Consider the following 25,839-nt stretch of genomic DNA (forward strand, 5'->3'; position numbering starts at 1 on the left):
ACTAAATCCCAGCAATTGGTATTTACTTGTCTGCATTTTGCGGGATCCACTCAGTAAGTACAAAATTTGTATTACAAATATGAAACCTGTTTCAGATGTCACACCAAGGCCTTTACTTCTATTGAATCAGTTGCTGTGTGATGTGTTTTTTTTTCACTAAGTGCATAACAAATTAAGCTATTTATATTGGACGCTATGTTGAGGATGTCTCTATATAATGTGTTCTAAAAATAGTAATTACAGTAAGGAGGCATAAACAGCAGGATAGGGAGCACTGCCTAACTCAATAATATATCAAGCACAGAGAAAAAACTGACAAGTGTGCAAACACCTCAAAAGTTGGTAAGAGGAATGATTTCCCTATCACTGTGCCTTTAGTACTACTGGAGGACAATCTTGTAAGTAAAATATGTAAAAATGCATTTTCATTCTACTAATGTAAAATGTAAAAACAAATTTTAATCTTTAGCTTTTGTAAATGTACCCAACAAGTGTTAGCCACAGATTCACAAAGAGTAGTTCCACTATACCACACAAATCTAAATATCCATAATTTCTTTCCTTATAGTGCTAGAGATTACTGTAATAAAAACACAATGTTTACAAGTCCTATATTTTCAGTGATTTTTAGCATTCTTATGATTCCAAGTGTGGATCATTTCTAGAGCTATGTCAGGAAGACTTATTTCTAAACAGCATTTTATTGCTTCTCTTTGCATTGAACTAATTTTAGACTTGGAAACGCCACCTGCCAGGCATTTCAAAGCTCGATGGGATACGGCTGTGTATGTCTTCAGCAGTACCATTTTAAACCAGTCTTCTGCAATGCATACCATTGGAAATAAAGAATCTAGCCTCTGGGAAAAAAAAATCTACAGATTTAATATTGAATTAACATCAGCTTTTAATACTGGGGATGCTATTGGGTGATATTATTTGACATACCTTATTCAGTAAAAACTCAAATGGAGCACCTTGCATATTTCTCCCTACCCAAATGTTAAAACAGATACTTTTACACTACTCAGAATATAAAATCAACACAATCTTACCTTTAAAACTGTTTACATTCCACATACACCTAAGTCCATAGCTTCTTTGGCATCTCAAATGTTTCTGCTAGGGATGCTCACAGTATCAGTCATTCTCATTCAGCAGTACACACACCAAAGTTCCCAAAATTATCAGCAGCACAACTGTATATCAAGAAAAACTCCACACCAGTGGTTTGCCCACATCACTTGGCAATTTCCCTTTAATATTAATACACAGAGAAGTAAAATTTTTTCATAAATTTGTTCAAGTATGTGGAACATGTAAAATGCATAAGAATCAATATGGACTTCATTAATGTTATATTTATTTATTTTCCAGCTTCATACAAACTGGATGTAGAAGCATAAACATAGTACATTTCTACCATTTTCAACAAAAATATAACCAATATGTACAATTATTGTATTAAAAATACAAAAGGATACAGACTCCACCAATGTCTTTCTAAAAGACATACAGGTACAAGTAGTATCAAAAGTATGAGGAAATCACCAGTTAATTGTACATTCTGCACTTGACATCACAGAGCGAACTGAGATTAGCAGTCCTATGGTCTACAATTACTTAATGCTTATATAACATTTGTGCAACTTGTGATAGAGCTAGGATTTTGTATTTCTATATGCACATGAGGTCCATAGCCTTGAGAATAAAACTGGCAAATAATGCATATTACATGTAAAATTACAAATGCATAATTGACAATGTTATATATAAGCAAATAGACAAAAGCTATGATTACTGGAGAGAGAATTAAATAAAGCACTGACATTTGTTTGATACAGTGAAAAAACACTGCAATTTGATCTTTAAAAGTTGAAGCTATTTACGTTTATCTACTGATCAATATGATCAGCTGAGTTCAATGGAAAAAAAAAATATCCAAGACCAGCAGTTCCTCACATTTGAGTACTACTCGGATTGGCAGCCTTCACTTCTCCGGAGTCTGTGCAAAAACAACACAAAAATAGAGGGGAGGGTCATTTCAGTCATTATAGGGTTAATAGCAGCTGTGAGCAGGTGGTTGCTACACATTGGCCTTCTCTACACATGCAGTGTTCCATGAAGCCATTAACAGTTGTGACTATTTCTGCATTGCAAAGGCTGGCAAATCTAACTGTGTTATCTTTATTTTTTTTACTTAAAGGCTCGATTATCCCCTAACGTCAAAGTCAATAGATGGAGGTTATTAGATCAGTGTTAACAGCTGACACAAGCTGTGCCATCCCAACTTGCCTTCACTGCAGTGTTATCCAGTTAACTTTTATTTTAATATAACTACTATATAGTTTAAAAATAAAAAGCATATAACTTAACAGTGGGGTTGCCATCTGTCTTATTACAATGGGACACTTTTTTTTCAGCATGCCATCCTGTATTCCACAAAGCACAGGTATGAGACATACTGTGTCCTCTTGATCACTGACCAGCTGTGTTTCTGCATTTACACCAGACCCAGATGAGGATGCTGTTAACACTAACATTTACAAACTCTTGAAGATTCCAGGGTGGGGCACATTAAGAGCAAAGCCAGGTAGTCAAGGAAAGGCTGCATCCTGCAACCTCTGCCTTCCCTTCTGCCCTGCTCAGCCACGTGATAGCAATATTCTTCCAGGAGCTCAGGCTGGCAACCCTACTTACAGGTGTGAAATAATACTGTAATTATTATTCAGATGCACTATTTGATCTCCCAAACACAAACATACAAAATTGTAACAAAGGCATTGTAAACAAGCAAATAAGCACTGCCTCCTTGAAGGATCTCAAAGCAATTTTCTCTTTGTAGGTTAAAGGCCAAATGTAATTTGACAACTAACTTATCTCATTATCCCAATGAGACTAAGTGCTAGGATTGTGATTAAAATCTAAAAGGAAGATTTCAAAAAACCCTTCCAGGCATTGGGAAGTGCAGCCAGAGTTAATCATCCTGATGTGATGATCTTGGAGTTTGGAATGATACTGTGTGATGCGGCAGACAGCGACAGTGGTAGCTTGGAGATTGCTGCACTGTGCATTTCAAGCAACACAGTTTGAAAAGTGCCAGGGCGATTTCTTCACAGTATTTCACATGCAAGGGGAGAGGGGACAGAAGGGGGAGGGGCAGAGGAAGAAGCCCCATGCTGCTTTAAGGCAGGGAAGGAGGCAAATAGGTCCACCATCCTTTAATCATAGTTCCAAGGCTCCTATTCTAGGGATGTCTTCTTGTGCTCTCCTTTAAGGTGGCTCACTCTGGATCCAGAAAAGGCCAAGTCTTAGACAGCAGAGACTTGTTCATCTTCTGCAAACATAAGAGAATAAGGGAAAATAGAGTTTAGTTTATAAAGAACAAGACTGCTACTGAATGAAACAAGCTGTGCATGCAACAACAACTGTGTGTATGGTGCTCATGTGTTCTCAATTTCATTGTGTAGGTATATATACTTTAAAACAATCTAAATTTCAGTACATTTCAGGTCTCATGAGACGTATTCCTTTGGAATTTTGATCTTGAAGAAAAAAGGACATGCTTAAACTAAGCTAGATGCAGTTATTCATCCTGAGGAGCACAACAGATACTCCTAGATATCTAACAGCTTCAGAAAGGCATCTGACATTTTCCCCTAATTACATCTTCAATTTAGTCATCATTAGTAGAAACAATTAACATTCTCTGTCATGGTAACTCTCAAAGTTTGTGGCAATTCAGTTAAGGTAGACTTCATTTTTTTCCCATCATGTTCAACTGCAAAGTTCATCCTGCACCTAAAACCTTAGTAACTAAGCAGTTAGAGGGAGAAAGGGAATGCTAGTCTATCATTAAGCAAAACAAAGCATTCACGTGAGTGATATTGGCACCACCCTGCCTAAATTTTGAGGACCTAAAGCTGCAATCCCGCTATACTAGTTCTCCATGGAAAAACATCACAGTTGAGCTAAAGCATAAAGATGCAGACACATTTGTAGGAGCAGCAAGGTAGCGAGGCAGCAGTGGGCTCATCGTGTCAAACGGAGTGGCACACTCAGTGCTCACAGTGTAAAGAGCTTCAGGTAGAATGTGAGCAACTATCCAAACAAACCTGAGCAACAGTGCTCTGTGGGGTGGATGGTCAAGTATTCTGTAGACCAGGATACTTTTCTGATCGTTAAATACATGCTTAATGTGGAAAATCATGGCAGGCAGGGCTGTACAAGGTGAACATAGGCACCTCCAGAGAAGCCAACTGCTTGGTTGTTCAAGATTCAAGTGGACCTATGTTCCAAATTTTAAATTGCATTCAGGATGAACTGAATTCCTTCCCTTCCAAAAAAGTTAACAAATAGCAAGTTTTGAAATGAACTAAAGTGCAAATTGCGGCAAGATTTGTGTAATTTGCTTTGCGTCTGTGAAAGCACTGACACTTTTTGCATGCAGCACACTCAAAATCTAACAAGCAGAAATTTACCATCTTCCTCTGTGGAAAACCCTTGAGATGGATAGTGAGCAAGACGTGGGTCTGACTCATTTGGTTTATGCCACTGAGGTTTGTTCACGGCCCTGCCAGTTGAGTGGCCGTGCGGCTGCTGCTGTGGAGTTGCTGTCCCATGAGTCTCACATGTCCGTGCCACCATTCTAGACCTCTGAAGGGCCACATTGTAGTCTGGAGGCTTCCTGGTTGGATGGGAGCCACCTTCTGCAAACTCAGCAATAGGTATTCCTACATAACCGGGAGGAGTTGGAGGTGGTTCCCGGTATCGACCCTCTTTTCTTGCTGCAGGAAAAACAACAGGTGATTGTTAGAGACAGCATGAGGAACATGCTCAAAGGAAAGCAGACAGGTAAAAGCTAAATAAATATCAATCAACTCAACAGCCCAGGAACAGAAACTCTGAATGACAAAGGTTAACTATCATATGCTAGACAAAGACTTGTGAAAAATAAATCAGTCAAGAAAATACAGAATACAACATACACAGGATATAGCTATTCTTCCAGCAGTGAAGCATTAGTCTAACAAAAAAATCATCAAATTTCAGAGTGAATTTGTTCAAACTTCCCAACTGAAGATGTTCCACCAATTATATACAATAAAATGTACAATGATCAAAGCAACACGGAAGACTTAGGAGTCCACAGAAATAATAAACATCAGGAATGCTGGCATCTCTCCATGTGCATGATTACCTTAATTCTGGAGATGGATGAAATGTTTAGTCTATAAAAACTTGCATCCAAGAGCTTATCTCTTTTTTTTTTAGCATCTTGGAGGGGAAACAAGAAATACATCTGATACATTGTTTTCTTCCTACAAATCTTACTACTTAATGAGGCATAAGCTACAACTCCAAGAGGTCAGGAAGAGAAGTAGGCTTCATCATTGTACTATTTGCATGCACTGCTGCCTGCAGCCCCTATGGTTGTATTCTCTGCAAAATCAAAATTGAAAGCATTCCCATAAGAACAATGACTGAGTATGATTTTATCTAGGAGATGGAAAGACCACCACCTAGCCTGTGGATCTCACTGAGATGTAACTGTTTACCTGAACAAGGCTTAACTCAGGGCATACTGAGCAGCCCTCTCAGAGAGAACTTTAAAGGAAAAAATATCAGTCAAGAATCGTAAGCATCTGCTGGGACACACAGCAGATAGGCAAAAGTCTCTGTTTCAGAGTTAAGTACTTAGAGAAGTCAGCTGGGACTTTGATACTGAACACTTATTGTGGGCCCAGCCTTTTAATATATGACCACTTCAATGACAAACCTTACAAATGCAGCAGGGGAAACCACTGACACAGACAATTTACTTTGCACATCTTGTCAAACACTGTATATTCTTGCATAAGCGCTGATGACAACACCACCCTGCATCAGGCAGGATGATTTGACTGAAAGGGCAGTACAAGCTTAAAATGGACTGGTGCTACTTGGATGCAAATTTTTATAGACTAAAAATAAATCCTTGGTATTACGACAAAACCAAACATTTTCCAGTAGAGTCTATTTCTTGGACAAAGAAATAGACTGTTTAACTGAGCAAACCAGCATGAAGATGTTTCTGAGAAACTTTATTCAAAGATTTCTGAAAATAAGAAGTTCTATAGAAAAACTCTATTGTAGAAAAATTCTATTGAAATACTGCAAGACATCAATTAAGTACAAAAGAACTATGTACACCAGTGGGTTCTCTGGGACAGTGATACACAGAGTTACATTTGCAGGACAGTTAGTTAATAGTAGTGAAGGGCATGGAATTGTGTTGGTTTGAATTTGCAGGTGTCTTTAATGTTCTTTCAAGTCTATAAAAATGCATTGGCAAGCATTGCCTTGAGAGGCAAGTTTGGAAGCACACCTGTTACACATTCTGGAGGAAACCAAGGGTATCAAAGAGCAAAATTGGAGATTGGCATGAATCCATTCACCTTCTTCCTCTTGATACCCCAGGGATTTAGACCTGCACCCAAGCTTTGAGGCAAAAGGCCACTGCTAAGCAATATACTCAGGCAGAAAATGGAAAAGCTGTTTATCACAGTGGTCTCAGCATGACCTCAATCTGGCAGACATTCAGCTGTGTCAGCAAAAAATGGCTTTTAGATAGTTCTTCATGCTAACCTGACAAAAGGCAAAGTGAGGGGGAATGAAAGCAAGAAAAGAGGCAAAAATTCAGAGGTATTGGATGGCCCACAGATTAGGATGCATAGAAGGAACAATATGATAAAAATGTTAAGCTCTGCCGAAGACACCTTCATACTAATTTATACATTATCTGATCTTTCCATTATTAAATGCAGAGAAAAGTATTTCAGCTCTAACTTCTTTGAAACCTCTTCAGTTTCAGCAGTATAAAGAAACATTTCGGTTGGTATTTAAGCACAAAGGGATCCCATTTCAGAAGTAAGGAATATTCACAATTATCAGACAAGTCATACAAAGGTATAAAGTAAAACACTTAAATCAGGCCACATTTACTAAGACTTCTAAATATAGCCTTATGAAGCCTTACTGTGATGAGAAATTCAAATTTTGGTACTGACATCTAAATACATCAACCTTTCAGAGTACTGCCCAGCAGTTGAGCTAGTTTTTTGATGTATGGCAGGCTCTCTTGAAACACAAAGGCACTGCCAGAACTGAGAATCAACAATAAATGATATTTTCTTTTCTCTAGCAATAAATGCTTAGTTAAAGGGAAAAAATTAAGAGAGACTAGAAAATGTTCAGTTTTGTTTTAAAAACTGAAAAAAAGAAAATAAAAACAGACAAAAGAAATGCAGAACAATATGAGAAAACTTAAGCAAATGAATTACAATACTTCATGGCAAATGAAACTTAACTTACCAACAAGCCCCTTGGTACTACTTGATGCTGCTGCTGCGTGGGCAGGGACAGGAGCTGGCTTTGTCTCCTCTGCTGGTACAGATGTTATGCTACTGGTTTCAGCTTCAATCGAAACATCCTTCCCACCCCTCCGCTTTATGGTACCTGTGTCACCCTCGGAGTCCTCTCCCCAGTATCCTGTGGAAGATGCCCAGCTCGCTCTGGACTGTGCTTGATCAAGGCCCTCCCTACCTTGACTTTGCCTGCCATACTTTGTGCCATGGTCAGGGAACATCAGCTGGTCCATGTGGCCGCCTGAGGCCCACAGTCCCGCCCCATCGCCTGAACTATCAAAATGAGCGTGTCCGAAAGGCAGCGTCTCCCAGCTCCTCTGGTGCTGGATTGTCTGGATGTTGTCATGGGAGCCACTCGAGCAGGAAGTCCAGCTCCCACGGCCGCTGTCAGCTGCGTCGAGCGAAGCTCTGTCCCCCTGGTCCTGTGACAGCTCTTCTGTACTAGGAGAAGAAAGTACAGTTGCTCCAGCATACAGGCCTCTGGTCTCTGACAGCGGTGCGTATGAGCTGGATACACATTGATGAGGGGGACAAAAAATCCAGTGTTGGAATTGGGAATCATGAACGGGACGCACAAAGAAACAAACAAAGAAAAACAAAACACGGTGTGGGGTTGGACTAGGCGACCTTCATGACATTTTAAAGGCCCCTTTCCACCCAAGACATTCTATGATTCTATGATGGAAGATTTTGATGCACTTGACAGTACTTATTGTTTGCATGAATGGCTAATTCAGTTTTGAGGATATAACACTTTTCTTTCAATAAAACGAAAACAAATGCAAACAAACAAAATTGGACAGATAACTTGCTGAAGCCTTACACTTCAGTGGTGTAATTTCAAAAGGTAAAATCTTAACTTCACAACAGCCCTTTAAGACAGGCAAACCACACAGACACACATACAGAGAAACAGAGTTGTTCTACTGCTTTTCTAGTCATCCTGAGCAAATGGTCCAAAAGCTAGAAACAGAATTTAGCAGCAGCTGGCTGATATCCAGAGTGAGATTTCAGATTTTTTTTTCTGCTTAGGAAACTGTAAGAGCTAACTTTTCAACATTTTCTGCAAATGGAAATGTATTTCAACCTTATTTTTGGAAACACATGCTAGTTCATAGAGCAGGTATGTTTTTTGTAGCCTTTCAGTGATTAAGTGAGCCTGACATGATCCCTTACACAGCAGCAGATAAAACCAACAAAGTGTCACTTTTGCTTAGCAGATATCCAGGCTCCTGGGACTTGCTCTTCCAGGGCACCTTCCTATGCAGACTAGAACCCTCTTATTCCAAAAATTTAAGACATCTGAATAAAGAATTTGCATAGCCTGAGATTCCCAAAGCTGAACTACAGCAGTTTTGGAACAGGTCTGCCATTCAAAGACCCTGCAGGATTAAAACCCCAGAAACCATTCAGAGGACTGAAGTATCCAAATAACAGTTCCAAAAAAAAAAAAAAAGTAAGTGGAGACTAAACAGAAGCCAGAGCTCCAATTATTTTCACACCAAGGCTCACTGCTAGAGATTTAGAGAACTCCACACAGCACTAGCTTCCCCACCATTACAGAAGTTAATTACCTAGAAAATTATTAGAAAACCAGCAGCGTAATGTGAATTTTAGCTTCCAATTATTGTTGACTAGAAGAGATATTTGGAGTAAAATATTTTGGAGTTAGACAGATATGCACTTTTCCATGAAGCAGACTGGAAAATTGCTAGCTATTTCTGTTCTCAGTTTATCTCTGAATAATTGAATATCTCATCTAATTCAGTTAATTTCCCATGGAGAAAGCAGGCTAGGATACTATCCTGCCACAAAGTGGATAATCTACAGCACCACTGAAATGCTCAGATGGTAACATCTACTGAGGTGAAGTCTTGCTGCTTAGACCTCATCACTCACTCAGGAGTACAAAATCTTTTCTTGGCAGCAATGGAGCATTATCACAAAATGAAGCACTGAAGTAGTGATTTTTTAAGAGCAGAGGAGAAAAAATATTTGAGAGATACAGGGAAACTTATTTGGACAAATATACACTCCACATACACACTATATGAAAGTATAATGTAAGTAAGCACAAATAAAATTCTTACCCTAAGCTGTATTGATCTGGTTCAATCATGATTCTTCTATCAATCCTTCCCACACCAAGATTTGTCTCCACAATGCTGACAGAATGCCTCTGTCTCCTCTCATCATGCAGGGGGACTGGCATAGAGTCAAAAGAGGAATTGCTGACAATACTAGATCTGGAAGAAATTTCACTGTGACCAGAATCGGAGAAGTTATCCACAGTGCTGCTTGGAGCCAAAGTGTAGCCTGCAAAAGGAACATGGTGTTAATCAGACTCTCCAAGATGCCTGCTCAGTTCTTGTCAGGCCACTGGCAATAATGCCAAAAAACCTGGCACTAAAACAAAGATACCATTACACTTACACAGCACTGCAAAAGATAAAGAGCAAAACTGACACTCTTTGGTATCTTAATCAGATACAGGATTGCGGGAACATGTACTACTCATTTACAAACCAACTGCTCTCCTCTTCTAAATTCTTTTCAAATTCATCATCATCTCCTCACATTATGAAATATTACTTCAAAAATCTCAAAATCTGACTGTGCATAGACACTGTCTCCAAGACTGGAAGGAAAGAGATCTCTGGTTGAGATTACTGCTTAAAGTAATCCCAGAGACTCTCCCATACAGTCTTTTTATTCTGCAAAGCTACACTACAGCGATAAACAGATACATGAAGACCAGATGTCTGGGCTGACTGCTTATTACATATATTAGCTGAGAGAGGGGCAGGTTTTCAAGGATTTTTTGTGATACTTGACTCACTAATTAATTCCAAATTCCATACTGCCGGAATTATGGTGAAATTTGGAGGTAGGTAGCACTGACATAGCCTGACCGAGACAAAATCTGCAAATCCCATCATAGAAGCAAATTCAGCCTTTCTTTCAGTATTAAACAAATTGTGCTGAATGTTCTTGCCAGCTAAGTTAAAGATCATTAAACACATCCACAAGTCACCACAGTTTTCATATTTTGCTTTCACTCTAATCCTAAGTGGCAGAATCACTTCAACTGATCTACCCCAATTCACTTGCTGAGAACTAATGCAGGGAATTAATGCTGTCATTTTTATCTGAAAGAACATATCATTAGCTTCATGTAACCATCAAACCAAGGATGTGTTTTTAAATCATGTTTATGATTTGCTTTTTGAAGAAATAAAGTGCTGTTCACACTGTGAGTCAAGTACAGAATTCCAATTCCTTTTTCAAAAAATGCATAGACCTGACCATATTTATAAAAGTTCACTCTTTGCTAATGTAGTATTTGGGAGAAATAATGATGACAGCTTACAAGGACTCAAGATGACATATCCTCTACATATTATCCTCCTTCATCTGACCTTAGTAAATAACACTTCAATAGAAGTCACTTCAGTCCCAATGTATATTTGACCATAATGCTCTATTATGTAGCTGTAAACTAAACTTTTATGCTATCCTGAAAAGAGAACAACTTAGAAGTTACATGCAATACCTCTAGCCTACCATATTTCCAAAGAGTGGAAGTACACTTAAATTACAGGACAATGCCGCCTGTATTTTGTCAATTCATAGCCAGAACTACAACTACCACGAAAACAACAAGAAAATAGTTTTGTTTTTTTTTAAATCTCTTTAAAGTCCTAAATTCACTTTAAAAAATAACTCTGTGAAATTACTTTAAAAGATCTTGGTCATGAAAGCTCCAATGTATAATATCATTACTCAAAAATTCATCCACATGGTTTAAATAATCAGGCTGCTATTAAAATATTTTGTAGTATAAAATATAAATTACAATATTAAATATTCTGATTTGAATTCCAAATACCTTAAGCCTTTCTATCATATGTAGGTCACATCCCATTCAGATGCATGACAGAGCAAATAATTCCTCTGATAGACCAGTGTGGTCAGTGCTGTACAAAGATTTTAAGTTTCAACCTGCACATCCCTCCACTGAAGGCAGGAAACACTCATCACTGGAATATTTTTTTGTCAGAAGCAGCTGCCGTCAGAGTGACCTGCAGCATCAAATCCTGTATCATACCAGGTTATCTATTCTGGCTTTTGCTCACCAGAGGGCTTTCAGGTACCCTTGAAATCAGGTTCACAGGTACCTTTCACACATCCCACTCTGCACTACATTTTCTGCCCTCTTGCTGACCGTACGTGACAAAAATAGGAGCAGCAGAATTTAATGTCCAAATTCTCTCTCAGAAGCTTCCAAAGTCCATGAGTTTCAAGAAACAGGATAAGAAATATGGAACATCTACTACCTTTCCTTGGAGAGCTCTGTGGTGAAGTAGGAGGAGAAGAGAGCTGTGAAGACGCACTTGAGACAGCGTCTTCAGATTGTTTCTTGTGACGATCCAAACTTCCTTCTTCTGATAATGAAAGGATTTTCTTTAAAGCTTGTGGGGAGTTAATGCCTTTAGGTAAGAATTAAAGTAGGCAGATGTTAAGTCCAATATAAATACATATTTATGTATGTTATATAATTATATATTATATATTATTATATATTCATTATATATGATATAATTATATAATAAGTTATATTTCACAATGCATTTACAGAGCAGACACCCCACAGGAAGGAAAAGCTACATATTTTTCCTGTATATTTCTGAGTTCCTGACACCAGCTTAAATGAAGCAAAATGTTAAAACATATTCCTGTTTAAAATATAGTGCTTTATTTCTGCATATTAGCACAGATGATCTTTCATTCTGGCCACTCTTTAAGATAAATACTTTGCCACAGAAAACATGAAGATTTGATGTTGCAGAATACTGCCTCAACATATAATTGAGGATATGCATAGGAATGGTTACTGAGAAACTTGAACTAAAATTAGCTTAAATACAGACACCCACCCATCTCACTGGTTAGTGAAGATTTATATAGTAAGAATTCAAACTGCTCTCCTGTTTCTTTTCTATTCAGAGTAGCCTAGGAGGTCAAAGGAAGCAGGAAAGAAAATTAATAAGGATTAGGCTTATGAAACAAGGCCATCCTGCAGCTGCCTTTCTCTCTCATTTTTGAGAACTCTCTCTGCAGCAGCTTATTTTGGGAAACTACAGAGTAAAAACATCCTGAAGATGATGTATGATGTAAAGATCTAGGACATCAGGAATAGCTTTTCCCAGACCACATTTACTCATCTTTCTCTTCCCCTCCCCTCAGAGATCCACCCTGGGACAGCCTCATAAGTGAAGACAGAGTTTCTCTGACAGTTTTGCCAATGTTTGTGGTATAGGTTATTTCCAAGCATTCATGGACTTTTATCTTTGATCTGTTGGATCACAATCCTGCTATCAATAATTCACAGCTGCCTGATCATCCTAACCTAGTCAGTTTTAAGAAACTTTGCCACTATGAGCAAAAAATTGCAGTCTATGAAGCTTCAAAGTCCTTTCAAGATTAAAATTTAATGGTAAAATCAATAAGATCTAGATGAATATTGAATTGTTTCTTGCTCATTTTGCTGCTTCTGATGCTTTCTTGCAGCCTAAGCAGTGCATAGGTTTTCCTAAGCAGAGGAAACGATAAAAAGTGAAATCAGAATTAAGTTATTGTGCAATAACCATCATGAAAAAGGAAGGGTAATTACGCTACATACATTTCCTAGGGATTATGGTAACAGTATTACCATACTTGTGATTTAAAGAGTTCATTAATAGTGCATATATGTTTCGTACACGTTTGGACACAGATTTGGAAATCAGAAGAAGTTCCTACAGTCTGATGCCTTTCTGTAGAATATGGAGGGAGCAACAACTGCGGAACAACAATAAAAAAGCAGAAGGGAGTAGAAGTCAAAGGGACAAATGTCAATGTGAAAGTTCAGACCCACATTTCCAACAGGACTGCCAGGTCTCAATTGCTCCTTAAAAATCTAACTTGTGAAGAGACACCAAAACTTCTGAGGCATATCAAGAAGTCCAGGTCCCTACTTCCTCTAGAAAAGTTAAAGCAAGATCCAAAAGCAAAGAGTAAGAAATATGTATTCTTTCTAGCTGCTAGTAATAGGTAATTACTTACACTGATTAAATTGACAGGATGCTTTCCCAAGATTTCTTCCTTTCTATTTTTAGAGAACTATGCCCAGACACTGCATGAACAGATATAACCTGCATATCACGTTACCAGAAATGGAAGCCCGAACCTCATTTCATTAAAAATGTCTTCCCTACATAGGCAAACAAACTTCAGAAAATTAAACCAAGTTCTCCCTTGTTCTACCTACCAAATGGTGGCAGGTCTTTGACTGGCACCTTCTTGCGAGAGGGGTAGAGAGACACGGCTGGGACCTGCAGGGCTTGGTTTACTTTGTGCTGCTGCTGCACCTTCTGCTGGATGCCTGCCCGGGGAGCCACAGGTGACGTTTCAGATTTCCCAGATCGCTTGTCTCCCGCGTTCTTCGGCACTTGGCAAGAAAGGGGACAAAACTCTGAATGACTGCTAGCCAAGGACACAGTGGTGTTTTAGCCTGAGCTGTGCAAAGCCCTCTGATTAAAAATTAAAAGATGCTGAAATACTTGTCCAATTAATACAGCATATCATCTTTAGACAGAAAAGATGAAGAGGAAAAGAGAGGGATATATAACTCCATTTAAAAGATGTGCATTATCAATTATCAATGAATGTTTTCTTTCTCAAAATAAAGCTCTGATAAATGACCACTGTTACAAAAAACATGAACAGAAGTCATACTGGGCTATCATAAGGACTACAACTGATTCAGAGCAGACATGTAACTACTTTTTTTTTTGCTACCCTGCAGGACAGGAAGGGCACAACACATAACATTTCTTAAAATCAAAACGAAATGGATATCCAGGATAAGTTTCCCCTCTGCTGCCCCAGGTATCTCTGAAACACCTGGACATAAGAAAATCCCCTACTCCCTCAGAATAACCATATCGTTATTCACACTAATAGCCTCAGTATATCAGAAATACAGAAGAACTTTTGACTCCTCTGTACCCTCTGTATATACAAATCTAAAAAGCCATTGTGCACTTCATTGTGACATCATCTTAAAGCCTTATCACCTGTATATATACTATGTCTCTATCCTGTTAATCCACAAAATTATTTCCTTAGGATTCATAGATGTTCAGCACTTGAAAATGACCAGATAAAAAATTTTCAACTTTATTGTCTAGTTACTGTTCCCAATTGATTCACTGAACTAGAAAAAGAGTTATATTGAACAGCTTTCTTGAAATCCCCAACAAATGGCAATGCTCACATGTGTTTGTGGCTGGCTCACACTGCAGAGAGAGTGTCTGAAGGCTCTCTTCATCCATTTCCAGATCCAAGTTTGAGAGATACTGCTTCACTTTCCGTGCCATCTGAGCATCTTCATAGAGCTTTTTAGCATTAAGAAAGGAGCTGCGACGGACCCGCTTTTTATGCCCCCCTGCTTGTGCAACATCCAGCACAGCTGCGTTGGCACTGCCCTGGCTGAGAGACCTGCAGTGAGGGGGCAGAGGGGGAAGAAAGAGAGCAAAGGTGTGACTTAGTCCAACATGGCATCACCCGACAAACGTGAAACGTGCAAGAGATTGCATGAATGTCAGTCTACGTCAAAGCTCACATGCCTCATTCCAGTAAGTGAAACAGCTGTAACAGACAGAAAGATGAGGGCCAGGAAATCTTTTTACTTGGTTACAGGCACTATTTTAATGGCACAGATATTTTAACCTATTTTGCTCCAGCTAGGCACTAACACTTCACACATCCAGAAAAGCATTCAAGGTAGCTCTCTCACAAAAGCCATCTACTGAGAAGACTGGAGCATTAGGAAAAGCTCATGCAGTAAGGCAGTGCTGACAGAAGACTATAGGTGAGGTTTAAATTCAAATACATAAAAAGGAGGCATTTTGAAAGCCCTCTGTGATTTAAATCAGACTGTATACAAAATGTACAGCTCAGTTTTACAGAATGGAACTTTTGGTTGGCTTGCAAGACTAAAGAGAATTTTCTGAAATCAAATGATCGGCTAGTTCATGATGAAATAAATGTCATGCACATTTCAATGTATGTATATCTACATGAGCACTATGCATTGATCCTGAATTATTAAGGTAAAAATGATGGCTAATTGTAATATGAAAGTACGTGAGTGAAGCAGATACTGTGAGTTTTAACTTTTGAATTTGATTGTGATATTTGTTTAATAGGTATAAGGAAATTAACAGCTATTTTCAGCTGTTGCAACCTTGTCATTTTGTAATTTTATTTTGACCAAAAGTCTCTTCCTTCAGCAATTTAAACTAGAGATGGGAAAGAACACTCCACTTCTACCTATTACACTTAAAAATAATTTACAGCCTCTATGTTTTAATCTCAAATCAAATGTATTGTCAGTAAAAAAGGGTTACAAAAGAAAAAAATGTCAAAGCACCAGAAAATTAAAGATAGCAAGTAGGAAAAAATGCAAATGGTAAAGGAAGCATGAATGTTGGTGTGTGTTGTCTCCAACCACTTACCCCAAACTCCTCCATTTCTTCTTCCTGCAAGTGAGAGCCAGGAAGAATAAAGCATGGGTTTAAGAAGAGACAGAGAAAGATCACAAGCTCAGAAAGAAAAGACCAGACCTCAGGACAAGCAGTTCTGGAAGCCCACAAACATTAAAAAGAGCCTTGACTTGGGCATACAATCAGGTATTACAAACTCTTCTAGCTTAAATTAAGAAAAAAGAGTATGCAATAAGCTTGTCAAATATGAAGCCAAAGAACATTCACTCCATGTTTTCTAACACAAGTAGATACAGATACATTACCATTTCTACTAATAATCCAAATTATAATGCTGACACCCATTGATATTTCAACTGGACTAATAGATATGTTTTCAAGACAGTTTCTCTCCCTCCCACAGATAGAATCTCATTTTTATGATGTGACCATCAACTACAGAATAGTAAGAAACATTTTAGAATGTATCAGTAACCACAAAATGTAATGGTTTCTTCAGTTTTAGACCACCACATCAGGCTGGTCAATTGCTAACACAAAAAATTCATACTGCTCCAACAGAAGGGGCACATAAAAGTCCCTCTTGCTGCCACCCAGCCTTCTCCCAGCTGGGGAAAGCTCTGCCTGGTACAACACACTTACCTTGTTCTAAACATGAGAGCAGGATCCATGTTCACGGACGCCATGCGGCCCACATGGCGTATCTCCTTCGCAATCATCCGCAGCTTCTCAAAATTCACCAGGCCCTCCACTTTGGAATCATTTCCTACAACCAACAACATCAGTATCAGGCAGGGAAGTTACTTCTCCTTAGCTAGTAAAAGGTGATATACTTCTGCCTTTACCTTCATGAAGGAATGTAAGGTCTTTTTTGATGACAGGAAACAGGGGGATAATAGGGGGCTGTAGGTTTTGGCTGTTAAGGACGTTACGATATTTTGCCATATTCCTAGATGGATCAAACAAGTCCTGTAGATCTTGAAACAGTTTTTCATACTTGCTTGGAAGCTTTTCCCAAGTAGTTCGGAGCCTTGCAACTGGTGCCAAATTCAGACCACTTGAAACAAAAGAAGTGCAAAGAAGTTAGAAGAACAAGAGAGAGAAACAAAAAATCCTAGAAAATTTTAAATTTTCTATGGTAGAAATACCACATAGCCAGAATACATAAGCACGGCAGTATCAATAAAATAACAGAAATTTAAATAATTCTTTTTGCCAGCACATATTACAGAAGATCATTTTTTATAAAAGCTATAAAAACTGGAGATATCTTCATGATGCAACCATAAACAGAAAAAAGTTACACTTGGATGAGTAATTAAACCTTAAAGAGGATATGTATTTGTTACTTAAGAACAGTGTCTGAGTTTAAGACTATCATAATCTAAGTACCTCAGGACGATCACTTACTTCCAGATTAACAAACTGGCAGAAAAACCATCTTCCACCTATGATGATGTTGAGGTGGTGACAGCACACCGACCCACCTTCTTTCTGCAATAATCCTTCTGACTTGGCTCTTTCAGGATGAAATTTTGTAACACTCTCTATACCTGAGGTTATTCTCAAGCTGTAGCTGGTGCAAACCCCATTTTTCCACTGTAATGACATTGACTGTCTTGCTGTTAATTTCTACCTGGTGGGAAAGTCTGACACCTAGAATCTTTCCTTCACTAAAGTTTTTCCTAGCAGAGAGGTGCTTTTATTTCTCCTTCAGATTGGCTGAAATAGCTGAACAAAATCTCAATATTTTGATGTCTCAGAGATGCTGACTGATCATCAGCATGGATCCTTGACTTTGGAACTTGCCTCATTTGCTGAATAGTATTCAAACCTACTCATTTTTTTTCCTACTCACAGTAAAAGTGTCACATTCAATCTGTTGACTGAATGTCAAGATGATGACAAGACCTTGTGTCAAAGACAGTGATAACACTGTCAGTTTACCTCAACTTACTTGAGCTTTTTCATAAGAAACAATATAGGGGGATTGTTTGTTTTTGTTTGGGTTTTAAAGAAAGTGTATAAACATAGACATTAAGAGTTTTCTCCCTCCCTCCCTTCTCATTCCAAAACTAAGAAAGGTTTTCTGAGATTTTCAGTAGATTTTAAAATTCTTATTACAAGATCTTTATTTACAGACTATATTAGGGCATTACAGTCTGTCATTGATTATTTTCAGAGTTCCATGAAAGAAACTGCTAATACAAAGAAAACAAAATGCAACATATTATGGCTGAATGAATTTAAGATATTGGGCAGTAAGACAAAAATGAGTTGCTTTGGGAAAATTAGCCCATTCATTTGCAACAATTGTGTGGTTTTCCTGTTGTTTCTTTTGGTCTTTGTCCTTAAATAAGTGCATTAGTTTCTCTAGTGCCATGTTCACCTTGCCACACTATCTTGAGCAGTAATTACGTAACAGTAGCATTTCAAACAATATTTTAGCAAACATTTCAAATTACGGAAAATGCCCTCCTTAGCAAACAGCCAAGCAGACTGTTGATGTTAGCAGAATAAACTGGTTTACTCTATTAAGTAATTTTTTAAGACTAAAGTAAGACTTTACTTTTTACTTAGAAGTACAACTATTAGAGGGCAGTACCTAATGATGGCAAACATCGAGTTGAAGTTCTTGCATTCTCTGCAGTGCAGCGCTATCTTAATGAAATGCTTAATGATCTTCATTCTTTTCAGCTGGTTGGTTTCTCTCAGAATCTCAGAAGCCACCCAGAAGGTTTCTTGATTTATCACCTCTTCAAACCTTTTTAGATTAGTGCAACCTGTTTTTGATTTGAGTTTAAACAAGTCATCTATGTATTCCGTGGGTTCGATATTACGGAAGAGCTCAAAGTTCCTCATGGAGAGTTGGGTAGCCACCTCAACAGTACTGAGCTGTAGTAGGGAAATTTGGCTTTCCCTTAATAACTCTTGGGCATCTTCATCTGAACAAAGGGTTTCTGTTTCCATGTTGTTCTTCAGGTAATACCTGTAAAAACAAAATTCAGAAAAAGATATAATAAAGATATAGTATACTCAGATTAGTGCTGAGAGTTACAGCAATGATCCAGTTGGAATCTGAGAATGAAATTAACTTCACGAGGCCTAGGTATTAATGAGACATTGCATAAGCAGCAATGTGTTGCAAAGAAACAGAACATGAAATAATTAAGCAATACTCTTAAACAAGATTTTGACTTGATAAACTGGCATCATCAGCTTTAGCTCAGTCTCCATCTTACCTGCCACTCAGCTGTATCCTGTCAGCAAGCTTGGAGAGCTGATCAGGGAGCCTCCTTTGCTTGATGACACCCTCAGGTGTGACAGAGACCTCGCACAGTGAATAGGCATCGGGGGTTGCAGTCAGAGCAAACTCCCTGATGGCCTGGACGACCACTTCCTTGGCCGTGGTGTCCTTGCTGATCATTATGTAGCGACTTTGCTGGTCTGCCTTGAAAACCCGCAGGACTTGGTCTGGCAAGTCTGGAAAAAATTACAAGCAAGTCATGCAATTAGTAAGCAAAGAAAAATAAAAACTCAATGGTATAAGAATGAGCAAGTCACATTGAGTTTAATTATTAGTGTTATCGGTTTTTACTTCAGTAAAAGTCCTGATGAAAAGCTAGGCTCTTACTGATAAAGAATATCTTCAGTAAAAACTAGTTCTATAAACATCCAGGAAAAGAAGCTAGTTAGGCTATAAATAATACAAAATATTATAATATTTTCAAAGTTTGACAAACTAATGAGCATGAATATATTGAAATCCAAACCCATTGATCCACTGAATTTTGGTAGCTATCACTCTATTATTAGGAAAAAAAAAAGATAAATGAAATTATACAGGTATCCATCACTGGGTTTATTAACATCAGGTATTTTTAACTGACAAGTATTTCAAATAATTTAATTTCTTCCCTCTGATAGAAATAAGCTTTTCTAGTTTTGTGAGGCATGACATCTACTCATTTTTCTTTAATATGTTTCTTCATAAAAATAATTCATTTTTTTATATTAAAGCAGTCATACAAGCAAGAAAATATATTAATAACAAGAAGCCATCTAAATGAAGGCTTCTGAAATTACTGTGATGAAAAAATAGTGGAAAAAAACCTGCCAAGTGAAAACATTCACTTTAGTACAACTAGAGGATTTTTTGACAAGACCTGAATGTGCATAACATGTATTCAAGTTACCACAGAAAGATCTATTCAGCAGCAGAAATCTTGTGACAAAAGAACAGAACTGAACACCTCCCCACTGCTCTTGCATGTTTCCAAAATAATAATTTGGAAAGCATTAAGATGAATCTCTCTGATATGAGTTCATTTACATGCCACAAAGGCTTTTTAGGCTTAAATATATTATTTTTCAAATTTTGTGCAACTAAGCCTGTAACTTTGAAACTCACAGTAGTTTTTTGCAGCTTGAGAAGCACTAATACTAGAACACACTAATGCTGTCTGATTATATCATCAGTTACACATAAAGGATATCATTACAGGCCAGCTTTTAGCCCTTCCTAAGCATTTGAGTCAAATGCACAAATATTTCACAACCAGCAAGCCAATTTTGCCTTTTATCACCAACTCTACACTGACCCATCTTCCTTCAGTAATTAGTTGAAGAAGGATACAGAGCACAATATCTTCTGAAATATTTTCTACATTTTTTGATATCTGGAGGAAGGCAGATGCCAAAGACACAGGCTTTTGGAGATGTTAAAAACCAGACCCTTCTCCAGATCTTGCTGCCTCTTGCTGTTACAGAAATATTTGCCAAAAAAATGCTGTGAAGTTGAGAAGCTACTGTAAACAATACCAAGGTGAGAAATTGTTTAACAGTCCCTAGAAATAAAGTGTTTTGTGCAACAAGAAAATAACCTGCTCTGCTGGATCACTGAAATCAATATGAAGAAATGCAGAGGACAGCAAATAGGAGTCCCATCTTTGCCCTGCATTTTAGCACCCAATTTCTCAGGCTGCCTACCCATCAGAGCTGTGAGGAAAAGCTCTACACAGAACACACAGACGTCTGCTGGCAAGTGAAATGACTGCAGCTATAGCAAGGGTAGCAAGTAATTCAGCCCAATAATTTTTAAATAAAACACTTGAAGAGAATCATAATCACCCCCTTCACTGGTTTTCAAAAAGGGAAACTGGAGTGGCAGGCTGAAGAAGGCAATGCTGTGTGATAGGAATCTATTCCCTTAGAAAGACTGTGAGGGGAAAGAAAAAATACCAGTGACTGGCAGTTCATCATTACTCTATTATTTTGACTTCCAATCAAATAGCAAAGGCAGCACAAGAAAAGATAAATCAAAGTGCTATTGAATTTTTAAAAATAAACCTTTAAAAGTATATTTGAGACAGCCTGATCCAATCAGAAGGGAAACTAAAATGACTCCTTGCAGATTTCAAGCTGTTCACACTTTCTCCTCAAAGACTACTCTTCTAAAAGGAGCAAGTTGTTTTATTTTTTATCCTGAGGGATATTTCTCAAAGCCTCAAAGGACAGCTGCTCTACCCATTTCTCTTTCTCCTCCAGTGCATTCAATTTCTTGCAAGCTGCCTTCATTTCCATCTTTAATTTAGACCAAGGTAGTAAAAGGAATTAAAACTGCAGGCTTTAATTTTTTCAAGTCTTGAAATATATAGAGATATAATTCAAAATTTCTATATACAATGCAGCCATCTCTAAAGTCCTTAAGGTTTATGATTTCCATTTCAAGCCCCCTTTTCCTTCCTTTCCACTCAGGAAAAGAAAAATTGCCTTAGAATTACTGTCAAAATATTCAGCGTGTAGACATTCAGGCAAATTTTAACAAAAAAAAACCCAAACAAAACCGACCCAAATAAAAACAACAATTTTTTTTAACGAGGAAGAAATACATTTTCTACAAAGACACAGAAAAATTGTTAAAGCATTGGAGCGATGGCATTACATCACACTGAGCTCCTTCTCTCAATGCAAAATGCAAACAGTTGAACCTTATTCATTTATTAAGCTTCTCTGAACTCCATCTGTAAATGAAAGGTCTTTAGGCCTGCAATGGCTTTCCTTCTCATGGAAGTTTGTCTCAGCTGCTTGAGTCAGCAATGCCCATAGCTCTGCAATTTGGCCACCTGCTGCAGTTAGCATGAGCACTTTAATTACCTAGAACTGTCTGGTCTAGGTAAGTGGCAAGCTAGAGAAAGGAATTTTCATTCATTTCCCATTTATAGTAAAAGTCCTGATGAAAAACCATGCTCTTACTGACAAAGAATAGCTTCAAGGTGTTGGACACTAGTCACTGGAGAAAATACAAAAAACCTGTCCACCTTCCAAGTCTCTCAGGATCAATCTTAGGCACTGGGGGAAAAAGCACAAACCACCTCCTTGCAATCTCCTCTAGCCCTAAAACACCTGACATGAAGTAAGGTTCAATATCACAGTTTCAAGCACTATGGTTGCATCAACTTGGTCAGTGTGTAGGTTGATATTTCAGCAGCATTCCTTTAGCTAATCCCTTAGGTATTATTTCAAACACCTCAGTCTTAGGAGGGCACTGAATTTTCTACTTTTGAGTAATTCTCTAAAGATTAGGCCAAAATAACCAAGTGTCTGCTGAGCTACCATCACTGTATCCTGCTCCAAAAGCTATATTTTAATAGCAAAGACTTGGATACTTAACTCAGGAAAGGTTTCCCACTAAGAGCCTTCTTGCAGCCAGATAAGAGCCCAAATCCTAAACCTACCAGGAGCTCCAGCTAAACCATTTTTATAAGATAAGGCTCTCAAGTTTCTCATAGTCTCCCCCTATTTCTCCCTTATTCACTCCTGTGCTTTGATCCTCTCGAAATGTGTTCGTTTTTTATCTATTTCAGAAAGGGATTTTATATTCAAAGAATTTGGCATACAGCTGTAGGGCAGGATGACTAACAAGAAACTTTAAAACTGTCCCTTACAAATGTAGTACAAATTATATAAGTCTGTTCAGAAAAAGACTGAAATACAAATTTTGTGTCCCAGCCCAATATCCTTTCCCTTTACTATGAGCTAATGATCTGCTATGCCATTTGAAAATATTGCAGTCTTGAAAACAATGATCCACCAAGGGAAATTATGAAATACCAAGCAAAACAGGTTTTTACTGACCAGGAATATTCAGTCAGTAAGAAGCACTCTGTATACAGCATGCATGAAAAACAGACATCTATTATATGTGGGTAAAGTATATTGTAGCAGATGTAATAAATCCTCACGCATGAATATGTGGCAAATTTTTGTATGACAGCAAACAATTAATAAAAACTCACATGCCTCTTCAGACTCTACAAATCCACACATAACAAAAAAACCCCAAAAAACTGAACTATGACAGGAAATTAAAAGGTTAGGAACTACAATAAGAAAAGGATCCTTACCTGGAGTAGTGTTAAAGTCTAAGATGCGGTGATGAGACTGCAGCAGGTCAGGATTACTGGACGACAGGGTTCCACTGACAGGTAAAGCAGGAGGAATGTGCTTTGACTGTCTCAGTCCCACAATGCTGTCATCCTGAGACTGGCCAATTCCAATGTCACTGCATCCAGAAAGAAATAAAATCAGGACTTACAGACATTCAGAGATTGGCTATATTAGAGGGATGGCAGTGATGTCTCTACTGCTGCATTTTTATACTTTTAATTGTTTATACAGAAATTGCTATTTAGAAGTCAAACTTCTCCAGAAAACAGGACTTGCTTTGTGAACAGTCCACTCAGAGTGACTTGATTTGCTCGCTCACACTGCCAGAAGATGCTCACCATTAAGCACTGAGGCGTTGCTAGGCTCATTTTTTAAATTATTTTGGCCAATATGTTCATTCAAAAGGTGGTATACACCTCACCATCCTATCACCCAAACTTTGACTAATACTGCTGCCCCTCAGTGCTGTTTTCAAGCCTGGACTTCATAGATTTTTTTACTCCATCAGAGACAGGATTTGCAACTATATTTGTGATATATTGTAGCCATGCTATATAAGATCTTTCAACAGACGGATGAGAGAGGATAATTTGAGATAATTTGGTTTTGCCACCCTGTATCACTTGTCTAAGTTTCTCTCCACTCTGTGTGACTGAAATGATACCAGGTAAGGCTAAGCTAAACATCCACACTTGGGTGCTAGAAGTATCCACTGCAAAGTACCTGGCAGCTGTAAATAAAGTATTCTGTGATAAAGGTGAAGTGTTTTATCCATTAAATTTTGTAAGGCAGGGTCCCACAGGAGATCAGCAGTGCTAGATGGATCTGAGACAGAGCTATCATCATGTTACAGTAGGCACCGATTTGCTTATTGCTTTTGAGTTCATAATAACGTGAAGCAGAACACCAGCCACAAGACGTAGAGCTGGAGACAGCCATTGAACTTTTCTCTAAATATACAGAACAAAACCCTTAATAAAATACTCAGAGGGTGTAAAATGTTGAATAGCAGTCATTATAGAAAGTGAAAAGCATTAAAAATGTAGCAAGTATAGGCAAGGCCTCTCTAAAAGCCAAGAACACCTAAATCTGTATCTACACATTTAAATAAAGCATAAACCAGAATTTAGACTTCATTGCAAACATTACAACTAAGCCAGTCTAGTAAATTAAATGATGCAACACAAATGACCACTTGTACACTAATGTTGGGCACTTAAGCCTTTGTCTCTATCCACTCTTGGAAAACCTAAACAGAAGTAATAAAAGCTAGATAATTACCCTGATAGCTGTTACAGCAGCAATATGCCTTTGTGCTTCCTGATGAATAACTCTACACTGTGCACTCTTGTACCACTTCTTTAAGTGCTATGAATTGAACAGTAGTCTGGAAAGCTAGAACAGTGTCTGAGCACTAAAGACACATTTTTAATGACATGGACACAACTGCTTTTGAGAAGGCAATGCATGGTATCTCTCTGTGCTGTGTTTGGGTTTTCTCACTGTTTTGCTTCTAAAAAACAGATAACTCTGTATTACCAGAACACTTTTATGAATTGTAACCTCAAGCCATGAGAGTGACAGAAACACTCAAGTCCACTGGAAACAGATATAGGCTTCTCTCTTAATCAGAAGTTAAGGTGAATCTGAGCATTTGTATTTTTGTACTTCCATCAAGCACAAAATACTGTGACAAGCAGTGATAACCTACTCAGCCCACAGAACCTTCCTGCTAAACCAAAAGCAAATAAGTCACTACAAAAGAGTTGCCAGCAATCAATATCAGGTCCTTCAAGCAGGAACCACTCCACATTAAAAAAAAAAAAAAGAAAGTAAACAAAAAACCCTGCAGCCCAAGTACCTCAAAATGTTTTCTGGTAGTTCTATACTACTATATACCAGATTTCATAAATACTGCAAACAACAGTATTTTCTCTAAATTCAAATCAAATTAAGACAGTGTGAATCTTATATTAGTAGTTTCACTTGCATTATGCATTCCTTTTGCAGTTTGCCAGTTTATATAATCTTATAGTTATCGTGTATGTTATGACTGAGGCAGCTTCAGTAAAGTGGATCAACTCTGAAAATGTTAGGTTTAAAAGCAAAAAAAGTGTTTAAAATTGTGCTTGAGTTTAAGTATTCATATAAGAAATTGGAAATAATTTACTTTACACTCAGTCTACTCTATTTTTAAAACTTAAATTAGAATCTGAGTTCTAACCTATGCAAACAAGTAATGAAGTCTAGAAATATCAGATAAAAAGAGCAACACTAAAAAAATCCAGGTCCCATGAAGATCTACTGCTAGGTAAAATATTTTTATTATGCCAATGAAAGAAGACTGTGGTTTTAAGGAAGCAGCATTTATATTGCTTTCTGTAGGTATCTGCCATGCAGGGACACAGCACATTAACTAAGAAATAACTTTGCTGTTG

General features: G+C 37.9%; 1 protein-coding gene across 9 annotated transcripts in view; it reads right to left on the reverse strand.

Moving 5' to 3' along the window:
• Positions 1–1,227: 1,227 nt before the first annotated feature.
• RAPGEF2 (Rap guanine nucleotide exchange factor 2) overlaps positions 1,228–25,839 on the reverse strand; it is a 184,906-nt gene continuing 160,294 nt past the window's right edge. For 6 of the 9 annotated variants that reach the window (XM_063156291.1, XM_063156286.1, XM_063156285.1 and 3 more), the window contains 13 exons: positions 23,359–23,516; positions 19,195–19,435; positions 18,558–18,941; positions 16,798–17,009; positions 16,595–16,718; positions 15,965–15,988; positions 14,722–14,945; positions 13,714–13,893; positions 11,741–11,893; positions 9,494–9,719; positions 7,351–7,910; positions 4,479–4,784; positions 1,228–3,334 (listed from right to left, as the gene is read on the reverse strand). In XM_063156291.1, coding sequence (XP_063012361.1) covers positions 3,309–3,334; positions 4,479–4,784; positions 7,351–7,910; positions 9,494–9,719; positions 11,741–11,893; positions 13,714–13,893; positions 14,722–14,945; positions 15,965–15,988; positions 16,595–16,718; positions 16,798–17,009; positions 18,558–18,941; positions 19,195–19,435; positions 23,359–23,516 — 2,818 coding nt within the window. In that variant the 3' untranslated portion in view covers positions 1,228–3,308. Of the gene's footprint in view, positions 3,335–4,478; positions 4,785–7,350; positions 7,911–9,493; positions 9,720–11,740; positions 11,894–13,713; positions 13,894–14,721; positions 14,946–15,964; positions 15,989–16,594; positions 16,719–16,797; positions 17,010–18,557; positions 18,942–19,194; positions 19,436–23,358; positions 23,517–25,839 lie in introns of those variants that run through there. The other 3 variants (XM_063156289.1, XM_063156287.1, XM_063156294.1) reach the window with 3 other exon arrangements.

The sequence above is a fragment of the Melospiza melodia genome, chromosome 5 (genome assembly GCF_035770615.1).
Source record: "Melospiza melodia melodia isolate bMelMel2 chromosome 5, bMelMel2.pri, whole genome shotgun sequence".
Classification (NCBI taxonomy): Eukaryota; Metazoa; Chordata; class Aves; order Passeriformes; family Passerellidae; genus Melospiza; species Melospiza melodia.